At 43.8% G+C, this 21,041-nt stretch overlaps 2 protein-coding genes and 1 long non-coding RNA gene across 7 annotated transcripts in view; 1 reads left to right on the top strand and 2 right to left on the bottom strand.

Annotated features, from left to right (window-relative positions):
• LOC121398229 (extensin-like) overlaps positions 1-6,140 on the top strand; it is a 13,211-nt gene extending 7,071 nt beyond the window's left edge. Inside the window, exons 1-2 of one of the 2 annotated variants that reach the window (XM_041577139.1) lie at positions 2,470-3,435; positions 4,750-6,140. In XM_041577139.1, coding sequence (XP_041433073.1) covers positions 5,085-6,113 — 1,029 coding nt within the window. In that variant the 5' untranslated portion in view covers positions 2,470-3,435; positions 4,750-5,084 and the 3' untranslated portion in view covers positions 6,114-6,140. Of the gene's footprint in view, positions 1-2,469; positions 3,436-4,749 lie in introns of those variants that run through there. The other variant, XM_041577138.1, reaches the window with a different exon arrangement.
• Positions 1-21,041, bottom strand: part of LOC121398230 (targeting protein for Xklp2-A-like) — a 26,278-nt gene extending 5,237 nt beyond the window's left edge. The window contains exons 1-5 of one of the 4 annotated variants that reach the window (XM_041577143.1): positions 20,453-21,038; positions 19,466-19,587; positions 18,397-18,554; positions 18,188-18,316; positions 18,054-18,155 (exon numbers count right to left, since the gene is read on the bottom strand). In XM_041577143.1, coding sequence (XP_041433077.1) covers positions 18,090-18,155; positions 18,188-18,316; positions 18,397-18,554; positions 19,466-19,587; positions 20,453-20,553 — 576 coding nt within the window. In that variant the 5' untranslated portion in view covers positions 20,554-21,038 and the 3' untranslated portion in view covers positions 18,054-18,089. Of the gene's footprint in view, positions 1-17,538; positions 18,317-18,396; positions 18,555-19,465; positions 19,588-20,452 lie in introns of those variants that run through there. The other 3 variants (XM_041577142.1, XM_041577141.1, XM_041577140.1) reach the window with 3 other exon arrangements.
• Positions 14,962-16,752, bottom strand: LOC121398232. The gene is made up of 2 exons (XR_005964194.1): positions 15,711-16,752; positions 14,962-15,541 (listed from the first exon to the last, which is right to left on the bottom strand). It is a non-coding gene; the product is annotated as an uncharacterized LOC121398232 (long non-coding RNA).

Here is a 21,041-nt window from a genome sequence, read left to right as displayed (position 1 = left end):
TCTACTGACAGCGTGTGAAGTGAGGTGAAGAGAGTTGAAGCTGCGGATCAAGACCCTGCGGGACCGACACATGAAGACCTTTCTGCTGTGACACGACGGGGAACATGTAGAGGAGACGCGTATAGAGCCAGTCAAAGTGTTTTTGTAGCGGCGGTGAACCTGTAGCCCCGTGTGACTGGGGAGGAGTCGGTACGAGATGTATCTCTTTATGCCCTTGAACTTGGTCTGCTTCGTGGGCTTGTCTATGTTACAGCGGAACGGGTAGGGATTCTCCTGCCACTCAGGCCCGTCCGGCCCCTGCACCAGACACAGCTTGTCCCCGTCATGCACGAACCCCACCGTCTCCCCCAGTACGAAAGCCTCCCTGCCGCTCTTCACGAAGGCCGAGAAGCGGTTGAGGTTGCGGCTGACCGTGGCTGAGCCTTTGCCCGGGGCTTGTGAGGAGGCGATGGAGGTGGAGTAAGGGCTGGGCGGCAGGTCGGAGCGGGTGGATAAGCGGAATCTGCTGCTGCCGGAGCCTTCGTAGTCATGGTAACCGCCCGAGTAACTGCCACACGTCGGACCAGCTGGTTCCTCGGCCGCAGTGGAGCTACTGTCGTCCCATTCGTCGTCCCATACTGGGATCAACTGTGTGCAACCGGGAGGGCATGGGGACAGAGATCCGGAATCAGGACTGCGTCTCTCAACCGGAACCTGAGTTTTTCCTGAAGTCGCTCTGCCAGGTTCTCTTCTCAGTCAGCCGGGTGACACCTCAGCGATCCGCTGCCTGTGGAGGGTGAACCGCTTGCTCCCAGGAAACTGTCTGCATCTTTGGCTGCCTGCACCAGTTGGTTTTCTTGCACTCGTACAGCAGAAAGGTCTTCATGTGTCGGTGCCACAGGGTCTTGATCCGCAGCTTCAACTCTCTTCACCTCACTTCACACGCTGTCAGTAGAATATTGGAGCTAGCCAGGGAGGACAAATCGAGCGCTGCAGGAAGGATGGTCGCCTTTTCGCCGTTTCTGAAGAGGACAGGAAGTGGAGTTTCTGTAAGTTATTTCTCAATAAAGCCTTTGCTATTTTAAATTTTAATTTGTGTTGGTGTTATTTTTTCGTTATGTACTAACGAATTTTTGAAAAAAAAAATTTGATGTTACTGGTCCTTTAAAAAAGACTCTTGCCTGAGAACTGGAAATCCAGCTCTGTTTAATCAGTGCCTGTGATAAAAATGACCAATCACAATTTTTTTTGTTACATTTCAAAACACCAATGCTAAACGCAGTTACAATAGGAACCAGATGAAGGCTCCCTAAGTGCTACATGATCCAGAAGGAGGTTAAAACCAAATGTCCAGAGCCATTTTTATTTCCAGTCGAGAGAGAATTAAATTCCTTCTTGGTTCCAATGGGGTTATGTAATAAAAGGCATTACGTTTGCCCAGGGCAGTAACCCATAGCAACCAATCAGCAGGTAGAGTTTACTGCTCCTGGGAAAACTTAGTACCTGTACTGAGCTAATGTCAGTAACCTTACATTTTCTCACTTGCTAAAAAGTCATCCCACCCTTTCTCAAAGCTATCTGATAAATCTGCCATTACAACTGATTCTGGGAGAGAATTCCACAACTTCACAGCTCTCACAGTAACAAACCCTTCCCAAATGTTAAGATGGAATCTCCTTTCATCTAATCTCAGTGGGTCCCTTGTGTCTGCTGGAAGGATATACTGGTGAATAAAGCATCAGAGAGTTTATTGTATGGTCCCCCTAGTATATTTATACATAGTTATTATGTAACTATGAACAACCCCAATTTGGCCACACCGGATACCATCCATTCTCATCATTCATCAGCTTAGTTCTAGTTCTACTGCAATAATATCCCTTTAGGAGCTCTAAAACTGTCACTAGGTGGCACAGTGTGGCCCGTGTCCCATTGTTCCTGTTACAAGACTCTGCATGATATATTTTATTGCTGCTATATTAATATTTGCTTTGTTACTATAAGCTGTTATAGATGGCCTGGGCAAGGAGTTCTTACTCCCAGCAACTCCCTAATCCTAAACTCTGCCTAATCTTGAGCCTAACCTTTCAGTTCCCCTCTGGGAAAAAAGGTCCTACTCTGGGGAAAAAAGGACCCAGCCTAGCTGGCCAACTCAATCCCTGGGGTTTAGAAAAACCTCACCTACATATGCATACCTCCAAAATGTCCCATTTTTAGAGGGATAGTCCCTCTTTTGACAGCTCAACCTGCAGTCCCTCATTTGTACTGGAAAGACCCGTTTTTCTCTGCACTGAACAGCCAGAAAAATAAACAAAGATTCTACCTTAATCGGCTTTTGGCAGAGAGCCCAGAACAACCACAGCAGAAGATAAGATACTTTTGTAACAATTTCTAGATAAGCAAATAAGCAATTGTAATATAAGATAACAGGTCCCTTGGGAAAAGTTAGACTCACAGCTTAAAGGGCAATTCACCTTCATTAGCAAAACTATAATAACTGTAAAAATTGAAAACTTTCGTAACCTGGCAAATTTTGTAAAATGAACATGGTAATTAGGGGCGTGGCCACAAAAACAGGCGTGGTCAAACACAATTTTGCCATGTTACATGCGCCAACTTTTTTGTCCCTCTTTTTATTTCCAAAATGTTGGGAGGTATGCATATGTCTAAGTATCGGCTATGAGCAAACCTAGAAAATAGCTGCTTCTATACCAGTATGTAGCTCATCTAGCTGGGGTATATCTTGCTTGTGAGCTTAACCCTGTCCCCTGACATCATGAATCAGAAATGAATATAGTGTATATGAGGAGCACTGCTGCCCTGCAGAACTGGGGTTGAAGGCTCAATTCCATCCAGAAAATGATCTGCAACCCCCTGTTCTAGACTTCTAACCTCAACCTGGGTAAACCAATCAGTTTATACCTATACCACTTTTATATTTCCCATTCTCTGTATTTAGTTCATGCATTTCAAAAGGTTTTCTGCCATTGATGCTTTTAACTGTGCTTCTGATTGGGGCTCCTAGTGGGCGGGACTGTTACTGTTGGCAACCCCAGCTTTTCACTGTGAGCAGTGAGAGTTGGGAGATTGGGAGAGACAGATCAGCTAGTGATTTAGTTTTCAGGAGATTTTTCAGTGACCCAGGCAGCCATTTATTGGAGTAATTTAAGGGTATATCATGTGGGGCAATCTTATTAATATTCCATTAACACAGCTATCTAAATTAATAGGTTTCCATCCACTGCTTGTTTTAACTGTCCCTCTGAGTTCTTAACCAATAATCTGCTTGGGGCTCCTAGTGGGCGGGACTGTTACTATTAGCAACCTCAGCATTTCACTTCCTGAGGATCAGACATCAGTGACAGTTTGGAGATTTGGAGAGACAGAGCAGCTAGTGATTTAGAGAGAGAGAGTTTGCAGGAGATTTTTCAGTGACCCAGGCAGCTATTTATTGGAGTAAGTTGGGGGTATATCATGGGGGGGCTTTTCTATGGGATATTAGGGGACAATTTTATTAATGTTATCAGGGGATACTTACAAAGTGTAGGTACCAAGCACAGACATACAGACTACATCTGCCCATGGATAGAGATATGAGTTGGCATGTATATCACACAATACAGAGGTTGGCAGCCTCATGATTCAGCTTGATGGGAGCTAGGGTTGCCACCTGGCCAGTAAAAATGATGATCGATCTCAATGTTATTAATAGGGAAAAAAGATAAATATGTAGGAAGGCTCGTAATTTTTTCCAGAAAAGGTGGCAACCCTAATGGGAGCCAGAGATAGTATGAATGCCGGGGAAAAGTAGACAGTTTTACATTTGGGTGTGTGTGCGGGGGGATAAAAGTTCCAAAAGTATGTTGTAGATTCTCTTTATTCCATTAATTGAACACACTTATCTAAATGTATTAAGTTTCAATACACTGTTCTGATATATTTGGGGCTCCTAGTGGGCGGGACTGTTACTGTTGGCAACCCCAGCATTTCACTCCCTGAGGAGCAGACAGCAGTGACAGTTGGGACAGTTGACTGTTGGAGAGACAGAGAGTAGCTACAAGTTTAGAGAAAGATTTTGTAAGAGATTTTTCAGTGACCCAGACAGGAATTTATTGGAGTAAGTTGGGGGTATATCATGGGGGACTTTTTATGGGATATTAAAGGGGACAATGTTATTAATATTGTCATCGGGGGACTTTATTTACAATGTGCAGGTACCAAGTGCAGACATACAGATTATCAGCAACATCTGTCCATCAATAGAGATATGCATCTTGTATCAGTTTTTGGTAACTTTGTATCTAAACCTGTATCAATCTGTTGGTGCTTTATAAAAGGGGTGGTTCACCGTTAAAGTAACTTTTATTATGTCATAGAATGGTGAATTCTAAGCAACTTTTCAATTGGTTTTCAATATTTATTTTTTATAGTTTTAGAATTATTTGGCTTTTTCTTCCTCCTCTTTGCAGCTTTCAAATGGGGGTCGCTGACTCCCTTCTAAAAAACCAATGCTCTGTAAGGTTACTAATTTATTGTTATTGTTACTTTTTATTACTGATCCTTCTATTCAGGCCCTCTCCTATTCATATTCCAGTCTCTTATTCAAATAAAGGCAGGTTGCTAGGGTAATTTGGACCCTAGTTACCAGATTGCTTAAGATGCAAATTGAGCTGCTGAATAAAATGCTAAATAAATCAAAAACCTTCAATAATAAAAAATGACTAAAAGTTACAGTAGAAGTAATTCCACCTTCTTCCTTTCTCTTTCTAGGAGAGCCAACCTTGCTTGTATATATTCCATCTGTACAGGCTGTGCTGGTAAGTAGGAATAGTGGGAGAGAAGGGGGCGAGGAGAGTGGGGGAGTGGTTTGTGGAGAGTAGATAGTGTAGAGAGTAGGTGAGTGGGGAGTAGGGAGTGGAGTGTAGAGAGTGGGGAGTTGAGATGGCCCTCCATAAGGTGGACAGGGTAGAGGACATGGATGTAGACGTAGTGGATGAGGTGGAGGACATGGAGGTGGATGTAGTGGATGAGGTGGAGGACATGGAGGTGGATGTAGTGGATGAGGTAGAGGACATGGATGTGACGTAGTGGATGAGGTGGAGGACATGGAGGTGGATGTAGTGGATGAGATAGAAGACACGGAGGTAGAGGAGATAGTGGACATTGATTTTGTAACATGGTTTCATGGATTAAAATTGTTAGCATGTATTGTTGCCCTTCTTCTAAACCCCCCTTACCCATGCATCCTCCCTCACTGCCACCCCACAGCTTACCCTTGCTCTTACCCCTCCTCTCACCCACCTACCCCTAACTTTCACCACTCTCCTCTCACCCCTTATACTTGCTCTCAGCCCTCCTCTTACCCCCCACCTCTTATCCTTGCTCCCACCTTTTTACACCAACTCACCCCTTACCTTTGCTTTCACCATCCTCCCCTGACCTCCCCACTCCTTACCCTCGCTCTCACACCTTCTCTCAAACCTGTACCTCTTTCGCTTGCTCTCTCACCCCCCCTTAGCCTGGCTCTCATCTCCCTCCTCTCACGTCCCCCACCACTTACTCTCACCCACTCCTCTCACCCCTCCACCCCTTTCCCTCGCTTTCAACCGCCCGATTCTTACCCCCCCTTTGCTTTCACCCCCTCCCCATACTCTCTCTTTCACCCCCACCCCTTACCCTCGCTTTCACCCCCTCTCACCCCCTCCAAATACCCTCTCTTTCACCCCTCCTCTAACCCACTACCCCTTACCCTCGCTTTCACTCCCCTACTTTTACCCCCTTTCCCTCGCTTTCACCCCTCCTCTCACCCTCCACCCCTTGCCCTGGCTTTCACCCCTCCACCCCTTACCCTCACTTTCTCCCCCCCTCCTCTCACCCCCACCCCTTACTCTTACTTTAACCCGTCTCCTCTCACCCCCTCACCTTACCCTTGCTTACACCCCCTACTCTCACCCCCAACCCTTACCCTCACTTTAACCCACCCTCCTCTCACCCCCTCCTCCCCTTACCCTCACTTTCACCACCTCCTCTCACCCCCACCCCTTACTCTTACTTTAACCCGTCTCCTCTCACCCTCTCACCTTACCCTTGCTTTCACCCCCTACTCTCACCCCCAACCCTTACCCTCACTTTAACACACCCTCCTCTCACCCCCCACCCCTTACCCTTGCTTTAACCCGATCCTCTCACCCCCCACCCCTTACCCTCACTTTCACCCCCCTCCTCTTACCCCCACCCCTTACCCTCGCTTGAACTCCCTCTTCTCACCCCCCACCCTCGCTTGAACTCCCTCTTCTCACCCCCCACCCCTTACCCTTGCTTTCACCCACCCTCTTCTTACCCCCACCCCTTGCCCTCACTCTCACCCCCCCTTACCCTTGCACCCACCCCTACCCGCTTATCATGCACCCACATTAGTACTCACATAAGCACTCACACATGCACATACATGCACCCTCCCTCTCAAACATACATATAAAGCCATGATCCAGGGAGCAATACCGATTGCCATTTGGAGTCAGGAAGGAATTTTTCCCTTTAGTGCAGATTGCCGAAGCACTCTATGGTTTTTGCCTTCTTCTGGATCATCAGCTGTTAAGGATGCCCGAACCCAATTGACTTTTAATTTGAATAAATCCTGTTCCCACGAACTGGTTTCCCCATAAATATGTCTCTGTGTTTTTCTTGAATCTCTATGGCAAATATTGAGGGAGGGAAGGTGCTCCTGTGCCTCATTCTGATCAAGGTAACGGACCAATAGTGTGATTTAATACTGCGGAGGGGCTGCTGAAATGTGCAGGTGCAGGGCAGGGTGGGATATAACTCAGCAGTGGTATTGATAGAGTCTTAAAGATCTGTATGGTTTTATATCTATGCAGGTTTTTTTAGAATAGGTACTGCTCTGGGAATTCATTGGTTAATATGAACATCATGGGGCTGAAATACACGGGGTCAATATTTGTGCAGGGGGTTTGTTAGAATGGGTAATGATATGCAATTTCATTGGTTAATAATTAAGTGATGGGGCTGATAGACACAGGGTCAATATCTTTTCAGGGTTTCTATGCAATATAATAGAAGGGGTGATGTTCACCTCTTTCTTCTTTCTGTGCCACCCCCAGAGCTCTGGGCATCAAGCATGATTGTACCACGAAAGTCACAGGACAAGCTCATGTTATCTATTAAGGTGAAAGGCCCATCCTAAAGCTTGACATGGGTAAGAAAGCCCAGGATGGAAAAAACAAACAAAATTAATCCTAGCACCCACACAGTGCCCTCGAAATATACCACAGGCAAAACACCGTGCCCCTATACCCATCACTGACAAAACAAATCATATATAGCGAAGTTACCCTTAAAGCTTCACCTACACTAAATATCTGATTTAGTGGATCTGATAGGGGATATTTTCCAGGCAGCGTCTCTCCAACTGTTGTTTGACTACCACTCCCAGCATCCCCAGGCACACAGCTACAGGGCTGCACACTGGATATCTCTGCTATACCTGCAATAGAGATATAATAAAGATCCGTTATCCAATAAAACCCCAGGTCCCGAGCATTCTGGATAACAGGTCCCATACCTGTATTTCCATTAGGTAACCACAAAGGATAAAGAGAGGGATTACAAAAGAAAACATTCAGTTTCAGCGGAGCCCAATATTAATACTATAAGCCCCTCCCCTATTTATTGTTCAGAAGGGGCCCAAATACCCTGGGAAATGAAAAGATCAAGGGTTTGTATGATCCAGATTTGGTAAAAAACACCAGCATTATAATGGAGTAGAGGCGCCCTCTAGTTTGTGGTAAAAATGCCTACATCTCAGAGCTCACAACAGACAAGCAGATTATTATAGATACTAACAATGTCTAAGGATACAGTGTCCCTGCAAAAGGGTGGGTCACCTTTAAGTATGTTATAGAATACCTAATTCTAAGCCAACTTTTCAATTGGTTGTCATTATTTATTTTTGCATAGCTTTTGAAATATTCACTCACTGTCGTTCATAGCATTATTTGGGCCCTGGTGGGGTGCCAGGCTGGCTGCAGTAGGAACATCCTGGGTGCCATCTGTGAGACCTCATGGCTTTTCATGATCTCTGAAGGTGCCACTGGCTGGATTTCCTTGGCTTGGAGGGGGCTTGGGGCACAGGAGAATCCCCATCCCCACAGACATCCCCATTCATCATAGTAACATAGTAAGTAAGGTTGAAAAAAGACACATGCCCATCGAGTTCAACTTTTTTTTTATTTTTTTATTAACTACCTATCTGCCAGTTGATCCAGAGGAAGGCAAAAAAAAACCCATCTGAAGCCTCTCCAATTTGCCTTAGAGGGGGAAAAATTCCTTCCTGACTCCAAAATGGCAATTAGACTAGTCCCTGGATCAACTTGGACTATGAGCTATTTTCCATAACTGTGTATTCCCTTACTTGCTAAAAAGCCATCCAACCCCTTCTTAAAAGCTATCTAATGTATCAGCCTGTACAACTGATTCAGGGAGAGAATTCCATATCTTCACAGCTCTCAGCGGAAGGGTTTGCATGGGAGGAGCCTTGAGTTTGGGATTCCCCTGGTGACAAAGCTGCAAATAAAACACAAATATAATGATTAGCAACTCTAATAGGTTATATTTGCCAGAATTCTAATCTCCGGGCTCTGATTGGCTGCAAGTTGATCTAGCTCTATTGCTCTAATTGAAAGTAGATATGAATAGAGAATGGGCCAGGCACAAGTAATACCTACCTTTCTCTCCTGGAACAGCTATATGCGTTCTATCCAAGGCAAGGGGTTGGTAAATGTCTTCCCCCATTTGTTGTTCCAGGTGCCCCAGGAGGTGGATAGGGTGTGGGCCCTAGAGGTGAGGGGTAAGCAGAGCTTGGAGGACCAGCAAGGGATGAAAGTCTCTGCATGGCTACCATCTCCAGACTGTCCATCATGGAGCCAAACGTATCCTCCCATTGTACACTGAGTCTGGTGGTCTCACCATGCGAGGGTCCATAGGCAGTGCAAAGTGTCGGGGCCTTGGAGGATGGCTGCTCAAATTTAAATGGGAAAGAGAAAGTTTCCGGAGGGATAATCCTACCATCTGGGAGGCCAGGTCTCATCTGGGGCATGTACCCCATGGGGTATTGTCCTTGGGGGTACAGACACTCACCCTCCTGTGATGGGGTGCTCATTCTGGCAAAGTGGGGTGGGATATGGGGACCCTGGGAATGTCTGAAATTGGCTGGGTTACTGTTCGATGCTTCAGGAACACAGCACCGGGGATGGTAAGTGGGGCATCTTTACCTCAGCTCTCCAACCATATAACATCAACGTCTGTATAGTAAAGAGGAGGTTCCCGGTTCTGCTCTATCTGAGTTCTGTAGCTTTGGGTTTGCTGTACAGGATCTCCAAGTTGCAGTTCTGGAAATCGAAGTGCTCCATAACCAAGACCAGGCTACGAACTCCTCAGAGGCACATGCATCCCTGGGGCCGACCCTACCCTACATAGACCCCCGTCCCTCGTCCCCCCCCAGCCTAGCTGCTACCCCAGGGCAAATGCCCCTAACTTTTTACTTACCCCTTAGTGCAGATTCACAGCATCGGAGTTCATGGCAGCCATCTTCTTCTCTTCGGTATTCATCGGGAAGCAAGTTCCGTATCGGCGCATGCGCAGTTGGAGCAGTCTTCGGGTTTTTGTCAGCTGTGCATGTGCCGAAAGTCACGGAAATTGCCGAAGTGCCAGAAGAAGACCCAATGAAGACCGAAGAAGAAGAAAACTTAGGGGCATTTGCCCAGGGTAGCAGCTAGGTTGGGGGGGGGGATGTAGATGAGCCTATGTAGGGTAGGGGAGTAGGGTTTTTTAATAAGGGGTTTACTTCCCCTTTAAGTGCTAAAAGCAGTGCATACTGTAAAAGGCTCACATTAGCCTATCTAGCAAGCTGAGCAGTTTCCCTTTCAGTCATTAACATAATAGGTTGGACTAATCAGTTGCTTGAGGCTACACAGTTGCTAGAGGGGGGGGGCACAGCCCCTCTCCCCCCTCCCCGTGTGCACTGAGAGAACTGACCGTAAGTGAGCCTGCCCAGATATGCAGGCAGGGTTAGAACGCTGTTATTTAAGCTTTTTATTTTCCAGTAAATGGACTGTCCCTAAGCCTTTACCGTGAGTAAGGATGGTAGCCCTTAAAGAGTTGGCAATTAGCCTGCGAGACATTGCTTACCATAGCCCTTGGATGTAGATATTGCCGGGGCATGCCCCCATAGTGCAGCTGGTGAGGGTATGATGATGCCATAGCAGAAGGATCATAATGCCTCTCCAGCGCAGATTCTAATTAATGCACCGCCTGAGGCGGTTCCTTCAATGCCGCCCCCCCTCGCTGGCAGGACCACTATTGAGACAAGCGCAATTGCGCTCTTTCACAATAGTAATGCCGAATTTCTGGTTTAAAAACTGGAAATTCGGCTCTTAAAGGTACAAGGAGCGGCTTTTTGCCGCCCCTGGATACCTCTCCTGCGTTGCCGCCTGTGCCTCTCACTCTCCTCTGGTTTCGGTATGGAAGGACTGTCCCTGCTGCTTTCGCTTGATTGCCTTTTCCTCCCACTATCCTCTCTGCTTTTCCACCAGCCCCCCACCTTTGAGCAGCCCTCTCCTCTTTTATGTGAATACTGGTTTCTCTGTCAGATTCCCCCTCATCCTCAGGAAGGTACATAATGAGTCATGTGTATAGGGAACCCCAATGTGTACTGTGTCTAAGGGAAACAATATGGCAGTTCCCAGAGAAGGAATGTTCTGTGCGTTCTTTTGAAAATTGGTCTCCTAAGATAATATTCGGAAGAAATATTTCCCTTAAGGAAAAAAAACTGGTTACAATATATTTGATGTGAGCTGGAATTCTGGTCTAATCCTCTTGTCTTACCACCTCTTCCATCTTCCTTCTGTTCTAAGGGGCCGTGGGTTTGTGGCTTTTTAGGGCTATTTAGCCTCTTTTAATTGATAGGGCAAGTTAAGTTACAAGGCCACAGCTCCGGTTACCCTGTCCTGCCTTTACTTTGTGGTGTCCCAGGCCTTAAAAACAAAAATAGGCAGTTAGATTTTGGGACAACTCCACCCTCTATATTTTCAATTTTCTATGAACTCTATCTATGGATTGTGAACGGATGACTTTTTAACCCATATGGAATTTTTGGTCAATTTTTAATTACTCCTTTTTAACTAGTTAATTAATTAACCAAGTCTCATTTTTTAGCCTATTTATTGCACTGCACTTTACTGGTGGAACTTAATTGCAATATTAATTTGCTAATTCTATTTGAATAATTGCCCCTTACTAATTAATTAATGAATGAATTTATTGATTAAGGGGTGGTATTGGAATCTATTGGTGGGTTAATATACCCTTTTGATTTAGCAGTAATCAATTATTTTTTATCATCAGTCTTTGTGGCTGATTGATTTCACACTATTTATTTGCACTAGCACTTTACTTAAGTTATTAGACAGCACCTCTTTATTAATTATTATTATCAATATTAATTACCTGAGTTTTGCAATTTAAGGTTTTAGTTAACTTGGTATAGATACAGTATTAACTATTTGGTGGGGTTTCTTTCTCTTAGAAAACTGGATTCTATCCCTTGTTAGGATCCAGACTTACCTTGAGGGTTTTTTTATTGGACAGTGTTTAGCTTTATCTTTAGAGATTGGACTCATTTCTATCTTTTCCTTGTACTTCATCAAACACCACTAGAGGTTACTAGGTCATTTCCTTAGAAACCAGCTCACTACCAAATTATCATTTTTTTTCCACTACAGAGACGGTCCTTTCAGAGGATAGGAACTGTCTTGCATTACACCATAATGCCTCTCCAGCGCAGTGAGCACCAACCATTTGGATTTTTGGTGCTACCAACGTTAATGTGGATATGATCTTAAACGTTCTTGTGGTAACATGGGTGTGGTTTACTGTGGGTGTGGTTTAAAAGGGGAGTGGCCAACACTGACATATTATCAGCCCTCCACCACATACGCCAGTAACATTTTTGACCTCGGTACCACAGAAGGTGGGGGGGGGCACCTTGCAGGGTGAAGTAAAGCAAGGCACTTGTTGGGGGAAGGGGTTATAGGAGAACATTTGGAGTTTGCACACACAAAGCACCGTGAAGTGTCAAAAAAAGCATCTAATTCAATCCAGGTGAAAACAGAACTGAGCAGACTGCTGCCTAATGTAGAGGAATTGCCAGTGGATGGATATCAGTTTTGCCTGCCATCTAGAATTCTGAGTACATTTTGGAATATTCTGCAACTGTATTATTGAACCCTGGTGCAGTCCGATGTACAGAGATCTGCTATATTCTGTAATCTCCTGCTGGTTCCTCCAATCTCTGCGTCCAGTGTAACCCCCGGCACATCTCCATGTATAGTGATTTAATAGATTCTAAATTTGAACTCCTGGTTCCCCAACTGTAGGGTCTACTTTAACCGTGCAAAGCTTAATGAACAGAGCTAAACTTGTTGTATCCTGTGACCCACTGCTGCCGTACCCAAATGTTCAATGAGTGTGACCCTGATAGTTTCTGTTCTGCAGCTGCAAGAAAGTCTCCAGCTGAGCACGGGTTCTCTGCTTGTGGGGTCTGCAATTGTGTCACTTCTAAATTGGTACCCCCAGCTAGCAAGAAATATACTGCAAGAAAATAAATTTGCTCAGAGACTTCTGGGATATACTTAGATAAGAACCCAATTTGTGCAAAGGTGCAGAATTAGATTGAGCTTTATAAATCGTTAGCAGTTGTAGTAACTGTGTAGTCTGTGCTGTTATTGTAAGGCCGACTAATTCACAGGCACTTTAGGGGTGATCAGTATGGGGGTTCCCATTGGGATAGTCGGGCCTCTCTCTCACCCTCCCGGCACAGTTTCCTTCCTGGGAGAGACAGACTGATACATCCCTGATTCCCTCGTATCACTTGTCTGGTCCCAATTCTACTAAATGGACATTCGCACACAATTCTGATGGGGGGTGCACTTTTTTCCTATACGCTGCAATATTGATTCTCATAACATATACTGATATGAACGTTTTTAGTAACTAGACCAGTGGCTGTGTTGGCCTTTGTGCTCTCTACATTACCAATAAAGATTTACACTTTCCTCTTTATGCTGTGGGGCATTTCCTGAGGGCAAATAAATAATTTATATCCATACCTGCTGTATTAGACAAACAACTTCCCTATGAAGCCTATTAATACGCAGAGGTGGAGTTGCACTGGGAAATCCGAGTATCACTGATAGGGATAATGTAACACCCTACTGTAAATTATAAAGATATTCGAGGGGTTCTGTGACAATATAAAGGCACAAGGCTGCAGTTCAGTTGCTTAATGTGATATTTGTACCCTGAACCCATCATTCGGCCCATAGGATAAATACTACGGATAGGGTTGCCACCTTTTCTGGAAAAAAAAATACCGCCCTTCCTATTTTTTCTCGTTTTTTCCTATAAATAACATTGGCATCAAGCATCATTTTTACCGGCCAGGTGGCAACCCTAACTACGGAGCATTTCATGGCAAACACAATGGAGCCATTTTGATGATTTGGCTATTTTTTTTCTAGTAAACAGGTCTTGTTCCACTCTCCTTATCCACCCCTCACCAATATAGTGCAACTGATTGCCTGTCACTGTTGTTTAACTGGAGCAGAGATAAGACCACAAGTAGTTTGTGTGGGGACTAACTAACCAGTACAAGTGCCCAGGAAAAGGGGCAATGGATTGAACTCAGGGCTTGGGCAGGCTAAAAGAGGTTGCATCAGAAATGACAAGCAGCTGGAATGTGTGTGGGACCCCTGATTGGAGTCCATCATCTGGGAATGTACAGTTGCCCATCACCCCGAGATTTATTTACAGATTAGTTCCCCGTGGGATTAAAGACTGCACACAAGTGAAGCACAATGGAGGCTAGGATAATATTGGCGTCTTACTGGGAGCTCTTATACTTTGATTTGAAACCACTTGAGATATTTCAGCTGTCCATAGAGAAGATATGCATTCCCTACTTGAATAATCCTCGGTAGCCTCAGCTCCTCAAGCAGTTGCGGGGGACTCGTCATTATAATATATAGTGTATTCATACAGGAGCAGACTCCCATTTGTCTGCAAGGGCTCTGCATAACTAGTAGCAGCTCCCATCAGGATCTGTGTAACCAGTCTCTTATTAACAGGGAAATACTGAAATTGTACATACATCTCCAAGGGTGACGGACGACTGTTCTGTCCCAGACGATTGCCCCAATCAGGGGTCCCACACACCTTCCAGCTGCTTTGGACTTAGGATGCAGCCTCTGCAGCTTTTTGCCCATGCCCTGTTCTATCCATTGCCTCTATTTTGCTGGACACTGTGCTGGTTATTTAGTCATTCCATAAACTACTGTTGCTCTGACCTCAGCAGTGACAGGTGATTGTGCCATATAATAACAATTTACATGGAAACGTAGCAGAATTGCCAAAACAGCCTCAGTGTAATGACATGAAATCCTCAGTACACAATTGTACAAATAAACAGTTCAGGGTCAGTATTACATAGCAACCAAGGATTGGGAGTGGTTGAAAAAAACCTTTGCCCGAGTGACACCTGACTGCTAGCCAATTTGGAGAAAAATCTGCATCCAAATTCTCTTCAATGTGCCGTTTTGGAGTCAGGTCTAGAAATCCAAACTCTTTGGCTCTTACTGGATGAAACACTGCCCATCACTATAAGATGACAGTGGAGAAGATGGTTGACCTCTTGCTGCAGCGGAACATACAAGCCCCCTTGGACGTTGCATGACTAACATGGCAACATGTGCAATAGCCTGATGGAAGGTACCAGACAGAATCAAGAAAATAGTTCACTTAAATTTTATTACAAGGTATATTTATCTTCTTTACCGTTTTTACAAGGCATAATAGGCCATTAATTAGGGATGCAGCGAATCCAGGATTCGGTTCAGGATTTGACCAGGATTTTCAGCAGGACTCGGCCGAATCCTTGTGCCTGGCCGAACCCAAATCCTAATTTGCATATATAAATTAAGGACGGGTAGGGAAATCGTCACAAAAGATGATCTGTTTTCCTCTTTTCCTTCCCTGATTCTAATTTGCATATGCAAATTAGGATTTGGTTCGGTATTTTGTCAAATCTTTCACCAGGCATTGGGCAGAATCCCAAATAGTGGATTTGGTGCATCCCTACCATTAATATTTAGTATTTACATAACACCCCCCAGGGCAAAAACATGCCTCTGTATTCATGCTACTATTTACCGGACATATGTTTGTTCATTAGGATGTGTATAGTCCAGGGCTTGAAAAGGGCATCAACTACCAGAAAATTTCGATTTGGCTGTAACACAGGAACATCAGCTGCATCAGCACTTAAACCTGCCTGAGAAGCTTGGGGATGTTGGGATGGTTAAGTAGGACTTGACTCCACATTGTATGTCTCCAGCTCAAATCGCTCCTTCTGGCTTGGCAACCTCACCTTCTTCTTAAAGGGGCTGATGTGATAGAATGGTGGCAGAGGCTGAGCCTTGAATTTATAGACCTCAAGGAAAAGATCCAGAGTTGAGCTTTGCAAGTATGATACCCACACTGCACTGCAATATAGATGCCTGTATCTACCCTGTGCCCATCACCCACACCACTCAGCTGTGCATATGTTCCTATTTCTGCCCTGTGGTGAGAATATCCCACCCTTATTTTGCCATACTCACTTCCACTTTGCGAAGTTCATCCAATCGCTTCTCTTTCTGCAGCTGCCGCTCCTTGTCCCGCTCAAAGAAGGAAAAGGGACAAACATCCACTCATGGGCGGATTTTAATGAAGGCTAGGGGAGGCTAAGCCTCCCCAAACCAGCACAGTAAATGTCATTTCAACTTTGGGATTTGAAAGACCGATTCTAGCAATACCTTGCAATAGAAAGCAGTAACTTTGTTTCACTTGCAGCTCCCGTAGTCTCACACAGGCTGAGAGATCAGCTGACTGAGGAACGGGAGGGGAGTGGGCGGGACCTGCACAGATCAGAGCTGATCTCCCTGGAAGAAGTGGCAGTGCTGTATGCTAAATGGAAGCTCAGGTTTAGCTATGTGCAGCATCTCCAGGACTACAGTGAGTTAAAAAGATGCCAAGTAGTTATAGATATTTATTTATTCCACAAACCAGGTTGCCAGTTGCTCATATATATTTATTTATTTTATCACTGAAAGATTGCATATACATTCAGAGACTTAGGCAATGAGAAGGGAACAATTATTTGTGTATTGTGTATAACTATTTGTAGCTCCCTTTATCCCATGGTTAGAATTAATTTAATCTGAGTTAGTTTGCTGCACTTTTACCCCTTCCGGCCCTGACTGACATGCCAAGATGTGCTTCTCACATGGAATCCTGGTGACAAAACTAGAGTACAGGGAGGAGGACAGTGGGTGAAATTGAGCAAGGAAACACTTTTGTGTGTGTGTTTTTATTTAGAGAGACTAGTCTCTGTATCTGTCTGTCTGTCTGTATCTGTTCCATTTAATCACATGACCTTACATTTTGGGGAAATATATTTTCTGAGGTGAAGGCTTCCACTAGATTCACAAAATGTATTTCTGACATACTAAGTTATTATACTTGATGTTTACTCTGCATTTATTTTGCTGTGTTTGTCAGGGATGTTATACACTATACATGACACTATTTTATCTCGGCTCTTACTGGATTGTATAATGTATAAAAGTTGGTATACAAAACACACACACATATATATATATATATATATATATATATATATATATATATATATATACTGTTCAAGAGGGTATTCAAAAAAATTTATTGCAGGATCACTGTGCTTTTGTAGAAGCACAGTGATGTTGCAATAAATATTTGGTGAATTTAAAAAGATCGGTGTGCTGGTCCCTCTTCAACAATTATATACATTTACTTGGCCAAGCACCCGTAAAGTGGAAGTCAGAGACAGAGTGCGGGTACCTTCCGTATTAATATATAATACACAAAAGCCATTAATATCTTGTAAATGATATCCTTATAAATGGTGAGTTCTGATATCATCAGTTATAAATGGTGAGTTCTGATGTCATTTCTGTCACATGACTCTGAAACTGAAACGGAGAGAGAGTAAGAGAATTCATGCAGGGATACTATTGACCATAGCTTTGGTTTAAAGGATGCCTATAATCTAAAAAATGTTTCACCAACTATAGATACATTCCAGATGGGGCACACAATAATAATTGTTTTAAAGGAGAACTAACACTTAACTAAAGAAGTTGGGCAGAAATTTTGTACATTATATTTTGGGCTTCTGTACCAGCCGAAGGCAACCACAGCCCTTTAATGGGGAAGATCTGTGTCTTCAAAGATGCCCCAGTTCCCCGTCATCTTTGTTTATTCACTGCACATGCTTTGGGCTTAGGGAAAGACACACAATATACTATAATTATATGTAATATATATATATATATTTATATTACAATATAAGGCTGATTAGTACGTAATTCGGATTATTGGTACATAGCAGCACAGAAACCAGCACAATTAGCATCATAATTTATTCACCAGCTTCGTAATATCAGTTAACAGTCTTACCTATTTTCTGATTTGTGAAAACTCCTACGTTTAGCTTCTAAACAGCTGCTCAAAGCTCACTGAGCATGTGCGTGTAAAAGACTTTTAACAAAATCAAAGATAGGGAGTTCCTGTGACAAGTTTGAAATCACTGCTATAGAGATGCTGAACTTTTAGGCTGGTTCAATAAGTTCAGCATATAAAATATGGCATTTTTAGCCATATTTTGTTTTAGGGTTCAGTTCTCTTTTAAGAAATCTATCAAGCACTGTGGCTTGTTCACTGGGAGGGACCTCCTGGTATGGAAGGCCTCATTGGGGCACACACATTTTCTTAATAAGGTGACTATAGCACTCTATAGGGGACTTTGCTTTAAAAAATGCTATTGTTTCCCCCAACTGCTCTGAAGGCCTGCACCTCCGGTAGGTGAAATTTTTTTTGCTGATCTTTGATTAGCCTTCCCAAACTCAAAAGTCACCCTCCGCCTATGATCCACTTGTCTCTTTTCTAAAAGTTTGGGTTTAAATAGGACCCTGTAATGTGGCGTACGAGTGGCTTTGATAACAGGCACCTCCTCTTCCTCGAGCTCCCTCTGGTGGCCATGCAGGCAATAAGGTGCGGGAGTTCTTTTGGAGAAAGATATAACCTTTTCAGCACTGGATTCCAAAGCCTCCTCACGCTTTCGTTTTTTTCCCTGTGACAGGTTGAAGGGTTTTGGGATTGTGTATCCTCGTTTAGGAATCTGAACCTGTGGGTACAGCCCAAGTAAATTACATTTGTGCTCCCACACAACAAATCCAATGATAACCCCCACACTGCTAAACTCACCGATAGCGGTTGGTGTCTCCTTAGTGATGCAACAAATTTCACCATGTTACAGTCATTTCTCTCAGGTTGATTGGAACCATGCTCAAGTTGATCATTGGTTTTACAGAGAAAATCCACTGGTTTTGTGACTGGAGGGTCACCATTATTCAAAGACTGACCTGAGACACAGAAGGGGGGGGGGTGAAGCCATGCAATAGACACAGAGCCAATTAGTTATACCCTCATATTGTACTGTCTAAAACACTGTGGTACAGAGGCCCTAAGTTTTACCAGTGTTTAATCCATATCCACTTTAAATCACACCCATGTTACCACAAGAATTTTTAAGACCATATCCAAGTTCAGGGTGGTAGCACATCAAAGAACAAAAAAACAAACGATTGGTGCTCACTGCAGGGATATCACTCATCACGAATATGTGAAACATTAAAAGTCATTTTAAGACATACCCTTAAATCCATATGCCTCCTCCCCTGTGGATAACACAGTACATGATTAAATACCTTAGGGGCCCTTAATAACTTCCAAATGCTAACAAACCCCCAGAACAAATGCTACCAGGCTCATGTCCCACAAGTAGCATAGGGCAGGCAGAGTATGGCACACACAGGGAGCATGGGGCAGGCAGAGTATGGCACACACAGGGAACAGGGCAGGCAGAGTATGGCACACACAAGGATCATAGAGCATGAAGAGTATGGCCGACACAGGGAGCATGGGGAAGGCAGAATACTGCAGGAGACAGAAACCTATCAGGACCACTTTAAAATGAACAGTTAATACAGTGCTTCACAGTACTGGAGGCCCTCCAGCAGTTTGAATGAGATGTGAACAGTGCAGGGCTTTACAGGTGTGAACAGTACCGGACTGTGAACAAAAGAGGTGTTACAGATGTGAACAATACAGGGGGATTACACCAGTTAGACAGCATTGGTCAAATGAGAAAAAATATGGCTCCTGCCTACCATATGTACAAATACAAAAGGAATGTTCTGAGTACAGTATGAGGGTATATCTTATTTTGTACACAGTCAGGAAAATAAAGTCGCTCCCACCAACAGGTACACACCTGCTCTAGTTATGGCAGCTTTCATGGAATGCTCATTTTTCTTGAGATTCTTTTGAAGTTCTTGTATCTTCTCAAGCTCTTGCTGTTCTGCAATTTTAGGCTTCACCAGCACATTCCTACTCCTGAAAAGAAACTTGTATGACATATGTAAATAGGCAATGACACATATCTACTGGGAACCAATCCATTAGGCTCCAGCACTGTACAACTTGGTGGTTATTTTACAGTAATAATCATGTAGTCAGGAGCAGTGCTGAACTAATGTTCCCCTCAACTTGGATGGAGACAGCTGTAATATATTCTCCACAAAGGTATAATAGGATCAGAGAAGATATATGGATGTATTTAGGGCAGTGATCCCCAACCAGTAGCTCGTGAGCAACATGTTGCTCTTCAACCCCTTGGATGTTGCTCCCAGTGGCCTCAAAGCTGGTGCTTATTTTGGAATTCCTGGCTTGGAGGCAAGTTTTGGTTGTATAAAAACCATGTGCGCTGCCAAACAGAGCTTCAATGTAGGTTGACAATCCATATAGGGGCTACTAAATGTCCAATCAGAGCCCTTATTTGGCACCCCAAGAACATTTTTCATTCTTGTGTTGCTCCCCAACTCCTTTTACTTCTGAATGTTGCTCACGGGTTCAAAAGGTTGGGGATCCCTGATTTAGGGTAATATAGATAGACAAGGCTGTGACTCACATGAGCCTTTCAAAAGGGCGATTCTTTATTTGCATCCAAGTTAACAGCCCAGCAGCCTTTTCCCATAAAAGGGCAATATGGATCTTGATATCAGTGGTTTGTAGCTTTGCTGAGCATGAAACCCCCACCGCACCATACATGCATGAGACAGATATTCTTTCCTGAGCAGGTTGAGTTACTGGGCCCCAGCAGAGAATGGTAACAAATCTACAAAAAAAATTTCTACAGACTTCAGCAGGAAGGAAAGTGGTCAGTCACTGGGGCTGATGAAGTTTCAGTAGCCATACATACCCCTTTAGTTTGCACAGCGGGGAGTCAGCCTGTGGTGGCTCATTCTCAAGATCTGACTCTCTCATTTTTATGAGAAGCTTTTCCCGATGCTTCCTGGACATGAGCCTGGTTGATCTGTTGGAGGGAGAAATGAGGATAGGTGAGAAAAGCAAGATAACATGGCATAGCAGAAATCGGATTTCACTGTATTGAAAGGAAACAACCCCTTAAACATTACAGGTTTCAAAACATAAAACAAAATATATGTAAAAACGCTGCTTTATCTAAAGGAAAAAAAAATAGGGTACAGATGGATAAATAATGGCATAGCAGAACCTATATGAAGAGGGAGTGTGTTAAAAAACATGGGACAGAAAGAGGAAAGAAAAAATCAAAAGCAGAGAAAACGCTAAAGGAAAATTAGTCCTTTAAAAGAGAAGTAAACAACAGAAGGAGCAGCAAAATGAGAAGTGCTTGTGTGCCAGTACCCACTGCTTCTCATTGTATAATCTTTTTAGTGCAGGAACACTTTAAGTGTTTGAAATGTAGGCCTTTAAGTAACACCAAAAAATTTAAGTGTTTTAAAGTAATGAAAATATCGTGTACTGTT

The sequence above is a fragment of the Xenopus laevis genome, chromosome 9_10L (genome assembly GCF_017654675.1).
Source record: "Xenopus laevis strain J_2021 chromosome 9_10L, Xenopus_laevis_v10.1, whole genome shotgun sequence".
In the NCBI taxonomy this organism is placed as follows: domain Eukaryota; kingdom Metazoa; phylum Chordata; class Amphibia; order Anura; family Pipidae; genus Xenopus; species Xenopus laevis.
This window is presented reverse-complemented; position numbering and strand designations above follow the sequence as displayed.